The sequence below is a fragment of the Callithrix jacchus genome, chromosome 5 (assembly GCF_049354715.1).
Source record: "Callithrix jacchus isolate 240 chromosome 5, calJac240_pri, whole genome shotgun sequence".
Classification (NCBI taxonomy): domain Eukaryota; kingdom Metazoa; phylum Chordata; class Mammalia; order Primates; family Cebidae; genus Callithrix; species Callithrix jacchus.
Window position 1 is genome coordinate 50,067,404 of NC_133506.1, and position 23,141 is coordinate 50,090,544.

The 23,141-nt window shown below is 39.4% G+C and overlaps 1 protein-coding gene across 2 annotated transcripts in view; it reads left to right on the forward strand.

Annotated features, from left to right (window-relative positions):
* Nucleotides 1-23,141, forward strand: part of DOK5 (docking protein 5) — a 174,638-nt gene that overhangs the window by 12,760 nt on the left and 138,737 nt on the right. The window contains exon 2 of one of the 2 annotated variants that reach the window (XM_017972124.4): nt 6,580-6,889. The exons of the other annotated variant lie outside the window; for it this stretch is intronic. Within the exon in view, the coding sequence (XP_017827613.1) occupies nt 6,580-6,750 (171 nt within the window). The 3' untranslated portion in view covers nt 6,751-6,889. Of the gene's footprint in view, nt 1-6,579; nt 6,890-23,141 lie in introns of those variants that run through there. 2 annotated transcript variants of the gene reach the window in all.

Below are 23,141 nucleotides of genomic sequence, written 5' to 3' on the forward strand. Positions count from 1 at the left end.
TTTCTTGGTTTCCAGGTTTCTTTCCACCAAAGTACAGATATTTTGGCTAATCTGTGAAAGAGCCAATTTTTGAGTCTGGGTTACATTCCACCAGCAGTGGCCTAAAATCTAGACGTTATCTTGCACCTCGTCTAGTCTTCAGCATCCATTAATTCAGTGTGGTTTAAAGTGAGATTCAATAGGAACGTTTTCCAGAGACTTCGTCCTCTTGGAGACGTCTTCACTCGTTTGAATCCATCTTATGCCTTAACTGGCTGTTCTTTTTTTTTTTTTTGAGACGGAGTTTCGCTCTTGTTACCCAGGCTGGAGTGCAATGGCGCGATCTCGGCTCATCGCAACCTCCGCCTCCTGGGTTCAGGCAATTCTCCTGCCTCAGCCTCCTAAGTAGCTGGGATTACAGGCACGCGCCACCATGCCCAGCTAATTTTTTGTATTTTTAGTAGAGACGGGGTTTCACCATGTTGACCAGGATGGTCTCGATCTCTTGCCCTCGTGATCCACCTGCCTCGGCCTCCCAAAGTGCTGGGATTACAGGCTTTAGCTGTGTGTTGGCATCCATATTCCTCCCTCAGAGCGGGTTGCCTTAACCACTACATTTAAAGTTGACCCCTCACATCGGTCTAGAATGTCACCTAATTTAAATCCATGTATAGAACTTATTTTTTTTTGTGCCATTCATTTCTCATCTCTTTCTGTTTCTATATACATTTTTTTTCTTGTTTGTTTTTCTTCTCCAGGAGAGGGAATGAACAAGATAGCCAAAGTCTCTGGCTTCACAGAACTTACTCTAGAGATATAAGCTTTATCTTACATATATTGTTTGCATCTGTCTCCCTCCCTCCCTCCCTCCCTCCCTCCCTCCCTCCCTCCCTCCCTTCCTTCCTTCCATCTATCCATTATTAAATATGTACATGCATAGAACTTACTCTAGAGATATGTTTTAGCTTACATATATTGTTTGTGTCTGTCTCCCTCCCTCCCTGCCTCCCTTCTTCCTTCCTTCCTTCTTTCCTTCCATCCATTATTAAATATGTACATGAAGTAGGTGTTATTTTATGCCCATTTTATAAATTATTTACATCTTACAGTAAGTTCTCTGAGGCCAGGGACTTTGGCTATCTTGTTCACTGCTGTATCCTCAGGTTTTAGTCCTTAGGAATTCTCAATATTTGTTGATTGAATGGATGAGTGGTTTTACTTCATGTCAGAAGAATGGAATGGTATATTCAGATGTAAGAAGACAAAAAGAAAACTATCCCTATATCCCATCTGATTTTGCAGTAAGAAAAAAATTCTATTCTGAACGGTAGAACATTTTAGAATTTCTCATAGTTGTTTATATATAACCAGCAAATTCATCATCAGGAAATACAGCAATTAATATCAAAGGTTTGGATTTACTCCATTAAAATTAAATTTTATTTGATTTCCTTTGGAGTAGGTAATATGTACATTTGGTACAAAGTTCGAGGGTACAAAGTTTATGCGCTGAAGACTCGAGTTTTCTTTCATCTCCATTTCCTAGAATCATCTAGTTCCCTTTTTCAGAAGCAACCACTGTGAATAGTTTCTTCCAGAATAGTCTCTATATAAGTAGTTTTGGGTGTGTGTTTGTGTGTATGTGTGCGTGTGTGTCTGTATGTGCATTTGTGTGCAATATATACTTATATAGTCTTCTGAGCCATGGATTTCTTATTTAGTGATGTATCATAGTTTTGAATAATTTGATAGAATTCCCCTGTATGGGGAATATATTTTATTTGATTATTTATTTATTCTTCTTTCCTTCCTTTTATTTGTTAAATATGTACATGAAGTAGATGTTATTTTATGCTCATTTTATAAATTATGAAACTGAGATACTAAGAGGTTAAGTTTTTGGCCATTTCACACAACCATACGTGGCAGAGCCTGGGTTTGAATCCAAGGTGTATCTCTTTTGCGGAACATTGGGATAAATCCATTTTTTTCCCTTTGATTACAAGCAGTGCTACAGACCACTCCTCATCACATCCAGTGGAGAGCCTGGAGGTGAACACATTCTTAGAAGTAGGGCTTTCGGTTCCAATTATTAGAAGTGGGATTATGGTTCTATATTCACATGTAGAATTTCATGAAAGTTGCTTTGGAGGATGTTCTCCAGCAATGTACAAGATAGCCCATTTCTTTTCATTTTCCCAAGAGCTTTTTAGACATTTTGCCAGTCTACTAGGTGAGAAATGGACTCATTTGTGTGTAGATTTCCTTAACTTGAGGCGGAGTTTTAGGGCATTGTATAATTAGAATCTTTTCTTTTTTTTTTTTTTGAGACAGAGTTTTGCTCTGTCACCCAGGTGTACAGAGGCGTGATCTTGGCTCACTGCAACCTCTGCTTCTGGGTTCAAGCAATCCTCCTGCCTCAGCCTCCCAAGTAGCTGGGATTATAGGTGCCCATCACCACGCCTAGGTAATTTTGTATTTTCAAGACATGGGGTTTCACCATGTTGGCCAGGCTGGTCTCAAACTTCTGACCGTGTGGTCTGCCCACCTTGGCCTCCCAAAGTGCTGGGATTACAGGTGTGAGCCACTGCACCTGGCCCAGTGTTTTTCTTTCAAGAGTAATATTCACTCAATTTAAAAAAGTAGTTATTTAGTGAGCATTTAGAAACATATGCATCATAATTTACTTTCTTAAAGCACACCTTCTTGAGAAATGGCTGTATGGAAATCTTTTACATAGAATATAGGATAAATCATATGTTAACTGTTACTCTATTCATTTTTACTCTAAATTATGGATTTGCACTTTTGATAAATGTATGTTGAGTGAAACGATATATATATAATAAATTTAATCAAATAAATATATGTTGACTAACCCAGTCTGTATTCTGGTCAGTCTTGTAAAATGCTTCAAGTGTGTCTAGCTTTGTGGCAGGAGTGGGAGGGTAGGGGGTGATGTGAATCTTTGTACTGAGAGCTAGATATACTTTCTGAATGTTGCATCTGTGTTGTTCCTGGGTATCTGGTATCTTGAGTCTCTCTTTTCCTTTCTCTCTATGCTCTGGCCACAGCAGCTCCTTTTCGTTCTTCAAATGAGGAAGTCATTTCCGTTCGTGTCTTTGCCATCTCATGCTTCCCTTTGTCTGGAACGTTCTTCCATGGCAGGTTCTTGCCTCATCGTCAGGTCAGAAGTCCCCTGCGCAGAGAACCATTTGACCGTCCAATCTCAGGTGGTCTCCTTTAGGTATTCTCTGCCTCGCTCCCTTTTAATTTCATATGGGATCATGCCTCACAAATGTAATGATTTCTGAAATGATTCATTTCTTTGTTGCTTGTTTCTTCTATGTAACAGTAAGCACTGAGCGGGCAAGGTCTTTTTCTGTTTTGTTCATGGCTGAATTCTTAGTGGCTAGAAGAGTATCTGAGTACAGAGTAGGTGCTCAATAAATATTTAAGTAAATAAATGAAAACTTGATATAACATCTTGCATGTTAATTATGAAAGAGGCAAGTCATCCTAGCATAGAATGCATACACATATTCATACATGTCAAGAAATTCCCAAAGGTTTGTGGAATTCTATTGTGTGATTCTTGATTGTAGCCTTTTTGCAATGATCACAGCTGCAATCCCCAGGGCAGGCCAAACTGGTAGAAGAGAGAAACGTGGCCAGAGTGAGAAGGGCCCAGTTTTCACCCCTGTCCTACTGCTGGCCATCTGCTGTGAGCAGACCATGTCATTGAACTGCTCACACGTCGGCTTCCACTGTGGAAGATGGAGACAGAAATGCCTGCCCTCCTTCCCTCACCAGCTGTCCACCTCTGTGCAGGAAGTGTGACTGTGGATGTGAAGAGCATCTCAAGTACACAGAACATTCTATTCAGTTCCAAGTGGGTCTCCCCAGCATCCCACCATTGGCTTCTTGAGTGGAAAATAGCAGAGAAAACTTGGGATTTTTCTCCAAAATTGCCGTAACTTCTATCAGATCTCATACTGCAGCTGATGACTTTTAGAATGTGTTATTTACTTTAGATCTCAAGAATGATCTGATCTTGCAAAAAGTAGAGTTCAATTTCTGGCAAAGAAAGAGAGACAGAGAGAAAGAAAGAGAAAAAGAAAGACAAAGGGAGGGAAAGAAAGAAGATGGACCCACTCTATGTACAACAAAGGATATCATGTATATATGTCATATATTTATATATAAATTATTTTAAATTAACTAGTATTTTATATTACATACATATGGTAGAGAAATGAAACAATGCAAAAAAGGATAGAATGAAGAGAAAATTCCTCTCCAACCCCAGACTGGTCTCACTTCCTGGGGTTAGTGAGATTCCTAGTAGATTCTTGTATATCTGTACAAAGATGTTTATTAGAGTCAAGCATAAAAATGTGTGTACTTCTGTGTATATGTATAGTTTGTTTTACACACATGGGTTCACGTTATACAGTCCTGTTATATACTTTGTCCCTTTTCTTTTATGTTGAAACACTTTTCAAAAATTTTTATGAATGCTCAATATTCATTTTCTTCTATGTCACAATTTTTTGAATGCAGTCCACCAACAATGGACATTTTTAGGTATTTTCCAGTTTTTGCTATTTAAACAATGAGGTAGTAATATCCTTGGGTATACACTCATGCATACTTGATACTGTATTTCTAAGAGAAGTCTAAAAAGGAAGTTATTCTTACAAAGTTGTGTACTTTTGAGGAATAAAATGAAATTTTCTTTAAAGAAGTTGTACCGGGTATACTCTGATGAAGAGTGCTTGTAAAGGTATGTTTTGCTGTATGCGTGTGTGTGTGTGTGTGTGTGTGTTTTAGTGTTTTACAAGAAGAGGGTGTTCTTGGCCAGACCAACATTTTAAGGGATGTTCTTGGCCAGGCGCGGTGGCTCACACCTGTAATCCTGGCATTTTGGAAGGCCGAAGCGGGCAGATCACAAGGTCAGAAGTTTAAGATCAACCTGGCTAACATGGTGAAACCCTGTCTCTGCTAAAATACAAAAAAAATTGCCTGGGCTTGGTGGCATGTGCCTGTAATCCCAATTACTTAAAAGGCTGACACAGGAGAATTGCTTGAACCCAGGAGGCAGAAGTTGCAGTGAGCCGAGATCCTGCCATTGCACTCCAGCCTGGATGATAGAGCAAGACTCGGTCTCAAAAAAAAAGGATGTGCTTGTCCCTCTGCTCCTTGGCTCAATCCTCCCCAAATCTGTTCTCTTTATGGCAAATTGACCATCTAAAAATTAAACCTAATCCTATCCTACCTTTCTTACAATTTTCCAGAGCGTTCCGCTTGCACGTGAATATCTGAAATGTACTCAGGACACTGTGTGATCCAGAGCCTGCTGAGTTCACTTGCTGTGTCACACCATATTCCCCTAAATCCGTGCCTGAGCCCAACATACCTCCTTTAGTTCCTCCAGTAGCCACACGCTCTTTCCTTTGTCGCTGTCCTTATATAAGGTCTTCCCATGGACTAGCAAGTTTTTCCACTTACTCTTGGTTTCTCTAATTCCTGCTCATCCTGAAAATCCAGGCTGGGATGTAATTGATTTGAGATGCTTTTTCTGACACATCCCCATCTAAATGGTGGGGGTAGCCACTTGCTACCTGTGAACATGTAAATTTAATTAAAATTAAATAAAAATTTAAAAACCCAGTCCTTAGTCATCCTAACCACATAGTCACACAAGTAGTTATCAGTGGCTACCATATTGAATAACACAGATATAAAATATTTCCAGGCTGAGTGCATTAGTGGCTCAGGCCTGTCACCCCAGCACGTTGGGGGGCTGAGGTAAGAGGATCACTTGAGGCCAGGAATTTGAGACAAACCTGGGCAACATAAAGAGACCCCCATTTCTACAAAGATTAAAGAACTTAGTTGGGTGTGGTAGCTGGCACCTTAGTCCTAACTGCTCAGGATGCTGAGGTGGGAGGATTGCTTGAGGTCAGGAGTTTGCGACCAACCTGGGCAACATAAGGAGACCTCATCTCTACAAAAATTAAAAGACTTAGATGAGCATGGTGGCTGGCACCTGTAGTCCTAACTAGTCAGGTGGCTGAGGTGGGGGATCATTTGGGCCCAGGAATTGGAGGCTGCAGTGAACCGTGATCGTACCACTGCACTCTAGCCTGGGTGACAGAGTGAGACCTGATCTCAAAATAAAAATTAAAAATTAAATAAAGCACTTCGATAATTGCAGATAATTCTGTTGGACAGTGCTGCCCTATTCACAGGGGCACAGCTTGTCTTGCTTCTTGCTTTTTCCCACATACTAAATGTTCAGTAACTATCTGTTGAATGAATGAATGTGTGAATGAATTAAATAATTCCAGCTCTTAGCTTTATTGTTGTATTCTTAATATTCAGTGGACTTTCTGGGAAGGTGCTGAATGTTCTACACCTTTTTTTTTTTTTTTCCCTAGAGTCAAGCCCTTTTCTTGTGGAGAAACCATTCTCAGTAACTTTTGGCATAACTCTGAGAGCATTCAAGTTCCTAGGTGAGGTGGGTGGAGGATCTTTGGAAGTCTTTGCTGAGAGTGCATCACAGCTGACCCCTGCCCGCCCTTGACTCCCTCCAAGGTGCTGATCCTGAGAGCCCTTCCCAGTGAATACACCACCTGCAGGTCTTCTTCTTGGTATCTGTTCCTGCAAAACTCAGTCTCCAGCAACCTGATGTATAATTGGAAATCTGCAACGTTAGACCAAACTTCTAAAGAGGGACTCGAGACCTTTTGCAAAAATGTGGTTTGATTTTTTGGCCCATGGTTCTCCCTTTATTTTACTCAATGTTCTCAAAACTAAAATGTAAAATGGCTCTTTTTTATTTTATTTATTTATTTTTTTTGAAACAGAGTCTTGCTTTGTCACCCAGGCTGGAGTGTAGTGGTGTGATCTCAGCTCCTTGCAACCTCCACCTCCCGGGTTCAAATTATTCTCCTGCTTCAGCCTCACGAGTAGCTGGGATTACAGACACACATCATCACACCCAGCTAATTTTTGTATTTTTATTAGAGGCGGGGTTTCACCATGTTGGCCGGACTGGTCTTGAACTCCTGACCTTGTGATCCTCCTGCCTTGGCCTCCCAAAGTCGTGGGATTACAGGCATGAGCCACCGCACCCAACCTAAAATGGCTCTTTAGTTTAATTTTCATAAAATGGAAATTTGGTAGATCATATTTTATTTATTATGTTATTAAAATGCCCCAGTCTCCTCAGTAGATTCATATACTGAAAAAATATATATAAAATACCTTAACTGGTTCATTACATTGAACTTGCACTGGGTAAAGGGTCAGCATCAACTGTGTTTTTTGCTGGGAGAAAGAAGCTCCAAACAGTAGGCAAGATTTCTATGCCTTAAAGAAACGTTACTTTAGCTTTTCTGGCTTCAGAGGCCTAATAACAGCTCTTCCTGAGTACCTGTTTATCCCGCCATAAAAAGGGAATGCTGGTTGTAGCTCACTGTAGCCAGAGGGAAGAGAGATGCTTTTGTCTGTGGCGTTGATTCCACTTCAGTCCTGAACAGGGTATTTGGCCTTCAAGCCTACTGACTGAGGGAGACAATTTGATTTTATTTCCTTATAACTGTCAGTTTCATTAGGCAGCTATACATTTCTGGGAATATTTGTATAATAGATGGAATTATAGAAGTTATGCTGACCAGCAGATGTTTTGAGATTTAGTAAAGATTTAGAAAGAACTGGCCAGGCATGGTAGCTCACGCCTGTAATCCCAGCACTTTGGGAGGCTGAGGCAGGCAGATCACCTGAGGTCAGGATTTCAAGACCAACCTGGCCGACATAGTGAAACCCCATCTCTACAAAGATAAAAAATTGGCCAGGCATGATGGTGGGTGCCTGTAATCCCAGCTACTTGGGAGGCTGAGGAGGAAGAATCGCTTGAACACAGGAGGTGGAGACAGCAGTGAGCAGGCCATTGCACTCCAATCTGGGCAACAGAGCGGAACAAGACTGTCTCAAGAAAAAAAAAATTTAGAAAGAAGTACATTTCCTGGGCTGCTGGGGTGCCTCTTAGTGAGATCAACAATTTTACACACAGGACTGAAAAAATTCTTTATCGTACAGAAATCAGTTTCTGAGGTTAAATTCATTTGAGAGAGACAGACACTGGATCAAGTATGTGTGAAGGAGATTGGACATTTTCTTGGCATTAAATTTTGAAGCTTAGTTTTCAGACACAGATGAAGTTGAATATTATAAAGTTGAAGAAAAGACCTTTTGTTAGACTAATTGCTCTAATATTAACTCAAGAATGGGTCAACTTTCTGCTAGTTAAGGTCATTCTAGGGAATTTGATCTTGATTTAAATAGGCGTTATGAATACAAAGTTAGAAATACCAGTGTCTTCTTTTATCTTCCAAAGGTTTAGACTGAGAAGGGCACTGGCATATTAGCTGGAGGAAGACTAATAGGGAGACTATAAAGGCAATGTTTCTTACTATTCTCTGATCTAGCAAGGCATGCAAGTGAAAATTATATTAAATTTAAGGGAGAACATATTGAAAGAATAACGTCAGTTCACGTTTTGAAATCCTAGAAAAGAAAAAAAAGGAACCAGCATAAATAGACATTCAGAGTAGACAGAGATTTGATATTAACTTCTTTGATCCCTGTCTTTGCTGATGGGGAAACTGAGTTCAAGTGAGATTTCATGATTTCTCTAAGATTCTGGCCTCTTAGTACCCACATTTTAAGGCTGTAAAGGATATAACCTGGTGGCTTAGAGCATAAAACACTGGGAGGTGGTAGACAGACAGACAGATCTTTCTTTACCACGGATACATTGTGATTCTGAAATGTTACTTAACCTCTCCTAGTTTCTGTTTTCTCAGTTAAACAATGTCAGTAATTATGCCTCTTGAATCACAGGGTTGTCTTGAATATTAAATAAAATAATTGCTGCAGAGCCTTTTCATAACCTATTAGCTACTTAGAAAAGCAAATTCGGCCAGCCGGGTGTGATGGCTCAGCCCTGTAATCCAGCACTTTGGGAAGCTGAGGTGGGCAGATCACGAGGTCAGGAGTTATGCTCTAAGCCTGGCCAACATGGTGAAATGCCATCTCTACTAAAAATAGAAAAATCAGGTGGGTGTGGTGGCTGGCGCCTGTAATCCCAGCCACTATGGAGGCTGAGACAGGAGAATTGCTTGAAGCTGGGAGGCAGAGGTTGCAGTGAGAAGAGACTGTGCTACTGCACTCCAGCCTGGGTGACACCGTGAGACTCTATCTCAAAAAACAGAAAAAAGAAAAGCAGATTCTGAAGTTGGGGACCATGGCTGGTTGTTCACCTGGATTCCTGAGCCCTGGAACATGGCAGGTCCTTAATGAATCCATGAGTGAATACCACAAATCAAAATGTAGAGACACCGCTTCATGCACTATGTAGGCTAAAATCGCCATGCATTTAAAATATCAATTTAAACAGTCTTTCATTTGCACAACATGTGGCTACTTTACTTTCAGAATATCTAGCTCCAAACTCTTATAATTGAAGTGTAAACTTGTGTAACGTAAGCATAGGTAACATCTTCTAAATGGAGGAGTGGACAGTTAAAAGGTGACATAATCTGTTATAAGATTTAAAAAAAAAACAACAACAAACACCCACTAATGAGTTTTAAGTCTTCATGTTTTTCTCTATTCTATGTTACTCCATTTGCTATATCTTGTAGAAAATTGTCCTGACATATTGTGAAGTAGGAGGAAAAAAGCAAGTGTCAGAAAAAAAGGAATTTTGGCACAAAAGTGTCCACATGAAGAAAGGAACGGCTTCTGATAGTAACTATGGTAAAGGAACTGTGTTTTCCTAGAAGTGGGTGGAAGTGAGTTGAGTGGTCATTGCTTTTTTATTTTTGTGCTTTTGTGTGTATTTATCTGCTTGTCTGGTAATCTCTGTTGCTTATTCATCCATACAGTGTACATCCTTACCTTTTGTAATACAAAAAAAACAATATTACGACCCTAATTGACTAGAGACAAGGAACAGTGATTGAGAGATAAGATTTTTTTAGTGAACCTATTTTAGTTAAACTATTTTGAAAATACCTACTCTATGTGGTAAGGGTTCATATTCATGTATTGTGTGTTGTCTTAAAAGACATCATGCAGTAACATCGTTAACCCTTTCTCTTATGTATTTTTTGGGACCTTGGAGAGCAACAGATCATGTTCATCCATATGTAAATTAATCCATTTGTCACTTTCACTGTATATTTTGTGTTGCAGGAGAATTAGTGAGGCAGTGTTAATTTCTGCACCTTAGCATAATTATTGTGGCATTGTCAAAAACAGTACAAGGCATCTTGACAATTACGGTGGAATATATTTTCCTTTAGTGACCATTATTATTGTTGGTTTAATTAAAAGCACTGATAGCTCAGGGTTTTCAGCAACATCTTTCTCACTGTCATAAATCAGAGAATTAAATTGTCTTATTTCATATCCTACTAAGTTTACCAAGGGAACAATAGCAATTCTAGTTTGTCAAAGGAGAGAAAGATGGGATTCAGATTCATCTTAACATTTAAGAATTGCAGCTTGAGTCAGTGAGAGACTGTGGTCAGATTGAGCCATTGGAAAGAGGAAGTCGGGTCACATTTTCACAGTAAATCAAGCTGATTTGGAATTAAAATGTACTTTGATAATTTGTTTACTTTTAATTTTTGTCACTTTGCAAGTGTTGCTGTTTATTCTTATGTAGCAAAATTACACTGAATATTTAAGGGCCATGATCCTGGTGAACCGTTTAACCAGCATATTTTGTTTAGGACAATAATAGAAAGTGGTGAAGGAGATAATCTGTTCTTTTGAGTTTATTTTATTCACAAACTGATATTTTTACAGGTTTTGACTCTTTAACCAAATAAGGCATTTCTTCCCCCTATGGAAGAATGAAACCATCTGATGATTGCCATTTAAGTTGAATCACTTGTAATGTAAATATTGAAATATAGAAATATTAGCAGATATGAGCGGTACACATCAGCATTCTAAGTTTGAAATTAATAATAATGAGACACTGACTAGTAGCTGGTTCTGTACAGTGCTGTATGCTTGTATAGGGTAAACAGTTACTAGCAGTGACCCTGATTTCATGGATGAAGGAGTTGAGGAGCACTGTCAAAGCTTGTCCTAGGCCACGTGGTCAAGAGAGATGCACCTAGAATTTGAGCTTGGAGATGTTTAATTAATTCTTAATTTAACTCTTGGGATAAGGTTTAATGATTACTGTTACTCCCTTGGGAGGGAGAGGACGATTCTTACATGCCATGCTAGATTTTCTATATTCATCATCTTTTTGATTCTCTTCTCACTAATCCTTTAAGGCATGTGCTATTAATTTCATTTAAGGTTTCATTAAGGTTTCAGGCTCTGAGAGGTTGGAAGTTGTCCAGAGTTACAGACAGGGTAAAGGACTGGATAGGGTTTGAATTTGTATTTGTGGTACTGGTGTCCATGCTAGTTCTATTACTTATACCTACCCTGATACAGACAGACCTAGAAGTCTCATCAGAATGCTGGATGGATGAGGAAGTGTGGATGAATCAGGCGTCACCCACAGAGACCGCATCTGTGAATGCTCTGCTAATATGGCAGGTATTATACTGCTATGGAGCCAGTAATAGTGGAATAATTACTGAGTAGGAGGCTCTCTTTTTGACTTATGTTGTCCCTTTGGCCAATTTAAAAGGACCTCTATGTACATAAGTAAGGTTAAGACACAGATTAATTAATCAAGTTTACACAAACAAGATGCTCACATCCACGTTTATGGTTAATCACGTTACTTGACCAAGTAGCAGTAGAGCATAATGGTTAAATCTGGGATTGAATTGAGTGTCAGTCTATAATGATGTGTTATCATTGAACTCATCTTGCAGATGAAGTTGGGGCTTGGAGGAATGCATAATTTACTGAAGACTGCCCAGCTCTGAACTGGAGGAGCGGGAGGTTCAGAGCCATACCTTCTCTGCTTAATCTCTGCCATATTGATGCATAGCCCTCTAGCCAATCCTTGTCATTTTAACATTAGTAACAGGGCTAGCTGAGTACCTCAGGTTACTACTTGAAGATTGCCTCTTTTAGACATGTTCTTGAAATGCTTTATTTACCTGAAAATGAGGAGAAACTTCAAGAAGTTGCTAAATAAAAATGTTAAAAAGCTGATTTTAAGGAAAACAAAGTGAATGCCATACAACTGGCTTGAAAAACAAAGAAGATGCAGCAGGGGGTTTGAGCACCCCTTGTAGGTTAATTTCTTTAGGGAAAAGAGTCTAAAGCTAAATTCCAAGGTTTGAGCCTTTTGAAGAATCTTAATAACCAAGATCATCTCCAATATAATAAACTAAATTTGAACACTGGACATGAAAAGAATAGGGAGGAAGACTATATAGATGTCAATAAATGGTTTTATTCTTTTTATTATCATTGTTTTGCTGAATTTTACACTGTTTTCCCTTTAGTAACATAATATAAACCTACTGGTCCAATATAAAATTATCATTCTGGTATGTTTCTTCCTATTTATTCCCCTAAATATTGAAACTTTCACATGGTTACAATGATCACATATTTACAAGATCATACCCAGTATATATTTTAAAATGTATTTTATGTTGTAAAACATTTTCCCAAATTATTAACTTTAAAACTGTGAGTTTGCAGTGTATGATGACTTGGTATACATAATTTACTTGAGAGTAAAAACATTTAAATTGTCTTTAATTAAAAGTGACACTCAGGCTTGTAACTTCGACCATTTATAGATTGTTTCCTTGGAATGGATGTGATTATGAAGCTAGAGAGTTTGAATATTTTTATGGCCCTTAATACATATTACAAATTAGCTTCCCTGTGGACCACACTTTACACTGCAGCCAGTTTTTAAGGCTAGAAATCTGGCATTGTGCCACAGAGGAAGCTGATGTTCTATTTGTTTTACAGGCATCCATGTTCTGGTTATAGGATGTGGCTCAGGCTCCCAAAGTGAGTAATAAAACAAAGTCATGTGTACGGTCCAACATGTATGTTTTGACCCTTAGCCTGAAAATACATACAGTGTTTTGTGACTTCCATAATTTAGAGTCTCTGTAAATTCTTTTTTTTTCTTTATTGAGACAGAATTTCACTCTTGTTACCCAGGCAGGAGTGCAATGGCGCGATCTCGGCTCACCACAACCTCCGCCTCCTGGGTTCAGGCAATTCTCCTGCCTCAGCCTCCTGAGTAGCTGGGATTACAGGCACACGCCACCATGCCCAGCTAATTTTTTGTATTTTTAGTAGAGACGGGGTTTCACCATGTTGACCAGGATGGTCTCACTCTTGACCTCGTGATCCACCCGCCTCGGCCTCCCAAAGTGCTGGGATTACAGGCGTGAGCCACCGCGCCCGGCCAATTCTTTAACTCATTTAGGAATTACATTATAACCAAAGAAAACTTAAATATGACTTAGCAGTGGTGAGCTGTGCTGAGTCAGCACATTAATAAGTGCCACCAAATGATTTCAATGAACATTTTGATTTCATTTGTTCTGAAACTAGAAAGAAGACACTTAATATTGGTTTCTGACTTTTAAGTAAATTTTAATTCCTCGGTTAATACTCTGAATGCAATGTACTTGCTGTACTTGGTAACAATGGAAAGCACTGAATTTGGTTTTGTGGCTTATGCTCTTTATCAATTATATGCCATTGATAAAGCTATCTCCCTCCACTGTAATACTGGGAAGGTTAATAAAGAGACAGCATGTTCATTTTAGTAAGTTCTGTACTGACCGAATGTGCAAATGTGGCTATTTCTGGTACATGTATGGCCTATCGGAAACTACAATAACAATTGAGACCAATTTAATAACTATTATACCAGTTACCTAGGCATTCTTGTAATTTAATATATTTAATGCATTTACATTCATTTGTGGCTCCATGCATATCACACATTCGTTCATTTATTCAACGACTTTTCACTGAGTACCTACCATGTATAAGGTACGTAAACCAGAAAATAGATAATGGTAAGTATTATTCCTTTGGAATGCAGTTATTTAACGAGTCATTTTAGGATTACTATAGCAGCATTATTAAATGAAAAATTTTGAAGTTATTCACATGGCGCAAAATCCAAGAATTAAAAGTTCAAAGGGGCATACCGGAAAAATTCTTTCTCTCACCCGCCTACCCAGAGCCACCAATTCTCCTCAAGAGGGTGATCAATTTTATAGTTTCTTTTCTTGAAACTATATGCCATATTTATCTAAATATATGCCATATTTCAAGCATATACCAACATATACATATTTAGATATATTTGCATATATGTTATATGTGTGTATACCTCATTTTTTCCCATGAAGATAGCGTGCGTGTGTGTGTGTGTGTGTATATATATATATATATATATATATATGCTGTATCCATTATCTCTACCTACCTTGTATCACTTAATAAATTTTGAAAAGCTCTTCCAATTATTGCTTAAACGTTGGCTACATTTCTTTTTTTTCCTGTCAGCATGATATTTCGTTGTGTTAAATATTCTATTAATTTTGAATTCTTGTTTATATTTTTATAATTATTATAGATAACACTACAATGCATATCTTTACATAAGTTGTTTTTAGATTTACATTATCTTTCCTTAATAACTAGAATTGCAAATTAAAGTGGAGCAAGTTTCTATGGCTATTGAAAAATATTCTTCAAATTATAATCTGGAAATATTGACCTACAGTATACACAGAATACTATATTTTGTGTAAGAAGTGGGTGTAAGACTATGTTTGTATTTGTATATATGTGTTTCTGTTTGCACAAGAAAATCATGCATTTAGTTGTGAGTCAGTGACTGTGTCTGGTGCAGGGGTAGGAAATAGAGGTGGGAGGCAGGCTAATTACTATATACCTCAAATAATTTTGAATTTTGATCCATGTGAATGTATTGCTTTTTAAAAAATTAATATTAACTATAAAATTAAAAATTAAAATATATCTATTCTGTCATTTTCAATATATAAGTACACATGGATTTTTTTCTAATAATTTTATAGACTGGGATATTGAAAAAGTAGTATAATCAAGTGGAATGCAGGAAGTCACAAAGTGGACCTGGTCTTAGAACTTGTTCAGTTGATTGGATCTAATTCAGAGTTCTGTTGCTTTTATTCCTGATTTTCTTTTTTAAAAAGGAAAAGTTATGAAGTGTTTTCCAAATGTCAGTCATTTATGCTTCCCCTCCTCAGTCTTTGTCATATCTGTGAATAGCTTTCACTGTTATTCACTTACTACTTCTCTAAAATAATTTATTTTTATTTATTTTGGATTTTTATAGCAGTTCCATTAATGAAAAACCAATATTATTTTCCATGAGTAGAGGCTGCATACACTGGAGTTCCTTCAGAGAAGAAGAACCACTAGGTAATATTTATTAGAGGGTTGGTTTGGAGATTATTATTATTATTATTATTTTTGAGACAGACTCTCTGTCACTCAGGCTGGAATGCAGTGGGGTGTTCTCAGCTCACTGCAACCTCCATCTCCCGGGTACAAGTGATTCTTCTGCCTCAGCCTCATGAGTAGCTGGGGTTACAGGCACACACCACCACACCCAGCTAACTGGTTTGGGGATTATTTCTTTTGCACTTGTAGGGGCCTGAGGTTTGCAGGGTCTAGGTGCTCTTAGTGCTGTAGCCTGCCATCAGAAGTGAAGGTAGACATAAAATAGGGGGATCAAAGACAAACTGCAGCCTATGAAGATGGGCTGGAAGCATCTGATTTACAATGCTCTCAATCCACTAACTTCAAAGATGGGGTCATACTGTAAGGAGAAGAGCTAAGCAGGCACTTGGCTGAGGTTTCTGGAAGGAAGATCTGGAAGGAGCTAAAGTAGTTGCATCCCAGCTGTCGTCCATGCCACCCTGGTGAACCAGCATATCAGAGACAGTGTGCATGAGTGACAGTAGCATGCACTGACCTGAGTTTCCATTGGGTAAGGCAATATGGCTACCCTCACCTTCTCACATCCTGCAATATGGCTAACTATGCCCACCTTCCAGATCTCTTGTGATCTGCCCTAATTCTGACCTGTGCAGGGAAAGCAATTCTTTGATAAATAGTGCTAGCTTAACTGAGCCGACATAATACAGATCCGTTGCAAAAGATAACTAGAAGTAAATACAATGCAAATGAAACAATATTATTAAATTGTAACCAGACACATTGCTCAATGAAAGCACTGAGTCTGAGGCTTTCCCTTTGTTGAAAAGGAAGATTAGCAAGTTTTAGAGGGGTCTTAAAATTGTTACCCACTGAATGGAACTTCTTGACTCATTCAGAGGGACTGACATGAAAAATGAATATCTTTCTCACTGTGAGGTTCTGTGCCATTTGATGCCTCTCCCAATAGTTTCTTCTCCTCCCCCGACAGTTGAAGGAGGATACAGGGCTAAGTGGAGATGGTGTCATGCTATCCTTAGCCTTATCTGCATTTCTACTTCTTAAATGAATGAAAAGATGAGCTAGATGATCACATGGTAGACGGAAGGGGAAAGAGTGATTTTATTTTTCTATAGACAGAGTTCATTGAAGACCTGTCATGGGCACACATCATGGACAAATGTTGTGTGCATCAAAGGTTTGTTGGCTTTTGAGGTGGTGGGTGAGAAGCAAGCATAGTTTGGCTCATATCTGTGAAAAGTATTTTGGCATCTCAATACTCACTGGAGAATTTTGTGTGACTAAAGAGACCTCATGACTTTGAGTTTCTGGCAGACCCACTAACTGTGGATGGAAGCACCACAAGCTGGCTTCTCACTGAGATGCTTCCATTTGTATCTGTCCCAGTGGCATTCCCCAAGTGGTGTGTCCTGGATCCCCTCCATCCTTGAATCCGTGCCTCATCCCACACCCTGCTGCACAGGTGTGAATTGGTTCTGCAGTTTACCAGTGGTTTGACCTGGGGCAAGTCAACTTGAGTCCCTGCAAGGTAGGGATATTATATATTCCAAATCACTGGGTGGTTGTGAGGATTAAATCAAGGATTGCTCAATTATGATCCAAAGGCCAAATGTGCCCCTCTCTCCTGCTTGTTTTCTGCGAATAAACTTTCACGGGAACACAGCCACACCCATTAGTTTACGTGTAATCTGTGGCTGCTTGCATATCACACAGCACAGTTAGTAGAGCAGGTGTGGCAGAGACCCTGTGGCCGACAAAGCCTAAGATATTTCCTGAGAAAGTTAGCTGACCCCTGGATTAAACGAATATCTATAAATTCAATTCCCAAATGTTTATGGGCTACAGTGTTGAGGTACTGAGCCTGTAAGAGTGAAGAAACATAGACAAAAGTCCCTGTCTTCATGGAGCTTACAGTTCAAGAAGAGAAACAGACAACAAAGCAAAAAGAGTATGTAAAAAAAAAATTTTACACACTCTGGAATGTAAAATAGATGTTAAGTGATCTGGTGGTATGGAGAGGGAAATGCAGGAAAGAAAGAGAAAAAGAAAAAGAGAAAGAGTATGGGGGGGAAGGCGCAATTTTATTTAGGTTGATTGGGAAATCTTCACTGAAAGAGTGACATGACATCAGAGCCATGTGGACACATGAAGAAGAGGGTTCCAGGCAGAAGGAACAGCCAGCATAAAAGAACAAAAGCCGTGAGGTGAGAGTGTGTCTCTGAATGTTCAGAGACCAACAGGGAGGCCAGTGTACTCAAAGCCCACTGGTGGTGGAGATGAGAAAGCCGAAGATGCTTTCAGTGGGGTAGGACTACCTTGACCACAGCCAGGACAAAGCATTTTGTTTGGCATGGGAAGGAAGGCACTAGTGGCTTGTGAGCTGGGGATGGTAAGCTTTTGATTGCATCTTAAAAGCGTCACTCTGGCTACATACAACAGCCACTGCGGTGCTCATGGTGGCTTGAACTGGGGTTAGAGCCGTAGAGGTGGTGAGAAGCAGCCCAACTCTGCCTATATTGTAAAAATAGAGAGACAAGAATTACCTGACAGATTTGGAGTGCATCAGAAAAGGAAGACAGAAATCACGAAGACTTTGATACTTTGACTTGGTCAGCTGAAGGAATGGGATTATGATTAATGCAATGTGGAAGACACAGAGATAGGGCAAGTTTTGGAGCCAAGGTTAAGAAGTCAAAATTGAATATGTTAATTTGGAGCTGCCCCTTAGACATCAGGGTGGGAATGAAAATGCTTAGAACAATGTCTGCCATGTAGTAAATTTTCAATAAATATTACCTGTTATTATTACCATGATTGGTTTTATTATTGAGGGCTTACTCAATACATGTAATTTTATTTTATTATTTTTATTTTAGTTTATGAGACAGGGTCTTTGTCACCCAGGCTAGAGTGCAGTGACACCATCATGGCTCACTGCAGCCTCTACTTCCTGGGCTCTATGATCTCCCACTTCAGCCTCCCAGATAGCTGGGACTATAGGCATGTGCCACCATGCCTGGATAATTTTTAAATTTTTTTGTAGAGATGGAGTCTCCCTGGTTGCCCAGGCTGGTCTTGAACTCTTGAGCTCAAGTGATTCTCCCTCCTTGGCCTCTTAAAATGCTGGGATTAGAGGCATGAGCCACTGCTCCTGGCTTGATAAATATTTCTGAATACCTACTATCCATGTGTCAGCACTAGAGAAACAAGGCTTGAGTTTTGGTTTCTGTCTTCATGGCGGGAGATAGATAATTCCTGGCCATCATATGTGAGGTCACTGCTCTGAAGCAGTGCAGCTCCGGGGGACCCACAGAATCTGGCTGGGTCCTAAACATGATTTCTTTGAAGTTATTCTTGTCCTCATCTATAAAATAGGAACATCAACTTTATTTAGATAATGCATCTAAAGTGCTCAGTAAACATCAGCTCTTGGTATAACATAAAGGGTTCTATAAAATCAGTCATTTGTTTCACAAGCATTTTTTTGAGTACTTACCACCATGTTTTAGGATTTTGGAAAGTACTTGGGATACAGTATGAACAAGAAGACCCTGCCTTTAAGTGGATCGAGGGGGACTGAGTGGGGATAAATATATGAAAATGATAGGTCGAGGTAACAATTACATATAAAATTAAAATACATATGTTCTAGAGTAATACTGTCCAATAGAAATATAATTTGAGGCCACATGTGTAATTTAAAATTTCCTAGAAGCCACATTAAAAATAAAGTGAAATAGGTAAAATTAACTTTAATGCTATATTTTATATTAATCATATATATCCAAAATATTTTAACCCATAAAAATATAAAATTCTATATTTTCTACTAAGGCATCAAAAATCCCATATTTTACACCCTATTTTTTTAATCCCATATTTTGCACAATTCTTTTCAGTCTAGTCACATTTCACGTGCTTGAAAGCTACATGTGGCTATTGGTTGTTGTCACATTGCACAGTGCAGGTCTTGAATGGTGAGGTGTCTGCTTTAAATTGAATGGTCAGGGGAAGCTGAGACCTTATGACAAAGACCCATATGAGAAGGACCCAGCCATGAGAAATCTGAAGGAAGCCCTCATGTGTACCAGACAGAACTAGGCAAAGAACCTAAGGCGGGAATGGGATTCTTATGATAATTAAAAGCAGATCAACAAAGCCACTGAGATTACATCTTAGAGAACAAAAAGTATAGTCATAGCACAGTGGAGCAGTATTTAGGGCCAGATCTTCTAGGAGTTTAAAGAGTTCATGATGAGGAGTGTGGATGAGTTCTAAGTGTATTGAGAACTAGTGGAGGGTTTTAAGGAGGGAAGTGATAATGATTAAGCTGTCACTGACTATTGTGCAGAGAGTGGAATATTAACAGCAAGAATGTAAGCACAGAGCCATGAGAGATACATCCTGTCCAGCTATGGAAGCTCAAAGATGGCTTGGAAGAAATGTGTCCTAAAGAGGACTTACCTAGGCCAAAGTTGGGTTGATAATGGGGTTTTCAGAGTCAGAGTGTATTTTAGACCCATAGACATCAAACCTTTCTGATTACACAATGCATTCAATTAAAAGTAGTAACTCCCAGTATTTGTAGAGGTGTTTATTCCCTGTACATGTGCTCTGCTATTAAACCATGTATTTTACTGAAAAATTTCTTATTTAACCTACCTCCTCGTCACACATAAATAAAAGTTTCAATTTTTTTCGTTTTATTCCACTGCATTTTGCTTTGGAAATGACTTTTCCAGGCAGACAGACTTACACAGGCAGAGGCCTGGGGATATAATGATGCTTGTCACACACGTGAGATGGCAGGAGCTTGTATCTGGAGAGTGGAAATAAGGAAGTGGGGAAGGTGATGGTGAGGGAGCGTTCAGAGCTGCTTCTGGAGAACTGTGCAGGCCCATCTCATGAAGAGCTTGCAGGCTTTGGGAACATTTTTATTTTTAAAATTATTTTTATTTAGTTATTTATTTTTTGAGACAAAGTCTCACTCTGTTGCCCAACCTGGAGTGCAGTGGCGTGATCTCGGCTCACTGCAAGCTCCATTTCCCAAGTTCAAGCAATTCTCCTGCTCCAGCCTCTGGAGAAGCTGGGATTACAGTGTGTGCCACCATGCCCAACCAATTTTTGTATTTTAGTAGAGATGGGGTTTCACCATGTTGGCCAGGCTGGTCTTGAACTCCTGACCTCAAGTGATTCGCCCACCTCTACCTCCCAAATCCCTCCTGGGATTACAGGCATGAGCCACCACGCCTGGCTTAATTTTTAATTTTTATGTTTTGAGACGTAGTCTTGCACTGTCACCCAGCAAGAGTATAGTGGTGCAGTCACGTCTCACTGTAGCTTTAAACTGCTAGGCTCCAGCGATTTTCCCATCTCAGCCTCCGAAGTAGATGGGACTACAGTCACGCACCACTGCATCTGGCTAATTTTATAATTTTTCTGTAGAGACAGGGGTCTTGCTTTTCTTTTTGCCCAGGTTTGTCTCCAACTCCTTGCCTCAAGCAAACGTTTCACCTCTGCCTCCCCTAATGCTGGGATTACAGACATGAGCCCCCACCGTGCCCAGATGGGAAAGATTTTTAACATATTTTTATATACGATGGGAGGCTATTGCTGAGTTTTAAGCAGGAGATGGTGTCTAGTATTTTGGTAAGCACTTTACATGCATTTTCTCATCTTATTTGTCTTTAACATCTGCAAAGCAGGAGCAAATGAAGGGGTTTCAAACAAGATGGTGACAAGGGCATTTATTATTTACTAGAATTTTCTCCTTTTTCTCCTCTCCACTTCTCTAATTAAATTCTCTAAGTTAGAAACTCATGCTGGTAAAGAGCAAGCTTTAATCACAGAGAGAAATTTCATTCTGGGACCGACTGCTTGCCTGCTCAGGCTGACCCTGCTTCCACCTCTCCAGAAGACAAATGCTGCCTGGGGGCCACTTGACTAAAAACCACCCAGTTACTCTGCAGTCTGGAAATGCCCATCGGAGGCTTTCAGACAGCAGTACCTGTGCTTTGAAAAATACACATAGTGGGGAGGCGTTCGGGACGGAGAGCATTAGGAGAAATAGCTAATGCATGCTGGGCTTAATACCTAGGGGATGAGTTGATAGGTGCACCAAAGTACCTTGGCACGTGCTTACCTATGTAACAAACTGCACATTCTGCACATATATCCCAGAACTAAAAATAAAAATTAAAAATAAAAACCAATTTACATTTCCTTTTGTTTGTATTCTTTATTCATATGGGAAATCTGCTGCTATAATAAACAAAGCTATTCATTGTTCTTATTATAGGTTCTCCTTTCTGCCTTCCTTGATTAAACAAACTCACCATAGAAGGGGCTGTTTATCCACAAATGCTCAATAATTAAGAGTGGCACTTTACACTTAATTTAAAAATATATGTACACTAAATAATGTAAGATTTTTAAAACAGCTGATTTTAATCTTTGTGTTTGTACAATTTTTAGCTTCTTATTAGATTTAAAGAGAGAAGAAAGACATTTTATGTTAAATTTTTGGTCACTGTTAAAAGAGTTGTTTTATTGCTAATCTCTGTAAACCACAGCCAGGGAGGTATACTCAGAAACTTACTTTATATAATAATGACTAACTGGAAAAACTGATAATATTATTGAAACATGGAGAGAAATGTTGTGAGGGCTTTTAAAATGGATTCAACATAGGATCTCATGGCCTAGTTTTGGAGAGAACATCTCTCCTTCCTGCTCTGCTGGAATCCAGTTAGCCCAGCCCCCTCTGCCTTGCTTGAGTTCACTTACATTGCCCTGGGTTGTGTTGACTTGGAAGGCCGCCTGGCCTTGTGTGCTTGCTGGGCTGAAATTACTCTCCCTGCTAGGCTATTGGGAGCACACCCCACCTACAAATTTGTCCACTTGATTTCACTCCTGGGCCTCTGGAGTTGAAAGAGCAGCCCATTTAAATGGGAATGAGCCAGAGGGCTCCGCAGGGCTGGGTTGATCAACACTGTCTGTGGTGCTCAGCAGGACATTGCAGAATAGCATTTGTGTCTGAGGACAGTCAAACCCACGCCCCCAGCCTTCAACAATAGCGTTTATTATTTTCTATGGGCTCATTGCTGAGCCAAATATTTTCAAAGGTTTTTTTCATTAAGCCTTACCTTGACTTCATGAGCTCGGTAGCATCACGTAGGAGGATGAGGGTGCTTTAAGTCACACACTTCCAGGTCTCAATCCTGCATTGACCACGTCCTAGCTTTGTGACTTTGGGCAAGTGGACTAACTCCTGGAGGCTCACATTTACCCATCTTTAAAATGGGGATACACTACATAGAGCTGTTGTATCAAGTAGGATGCCGTAGTGCCTGGTACATCATAGGTGCTCAAAAGTTATTTAGGGAGGTGAAGTCACCTGTTCAACTTGCTCATGCTCATACAACAGATATTTCCTCTGGCCTCATCAAAAGATGAAGCAAAGAAAATAAAGTAGGAAAGGTGGTATATAGCTGATAATTTTTAAAAAAAATGTGTTTCCGATATGTTGGTAGGTTATATATAGTTTCTTGGAGAATTTAACAGCCACTGGCTTAGTCTTCATTCACTGTCAACTAACACTAGGTAAAGATTCATAGCTGGAATTTATATTAGTTATGGTGCAAATGGCAGAAAATTTGATCCAAACTAAG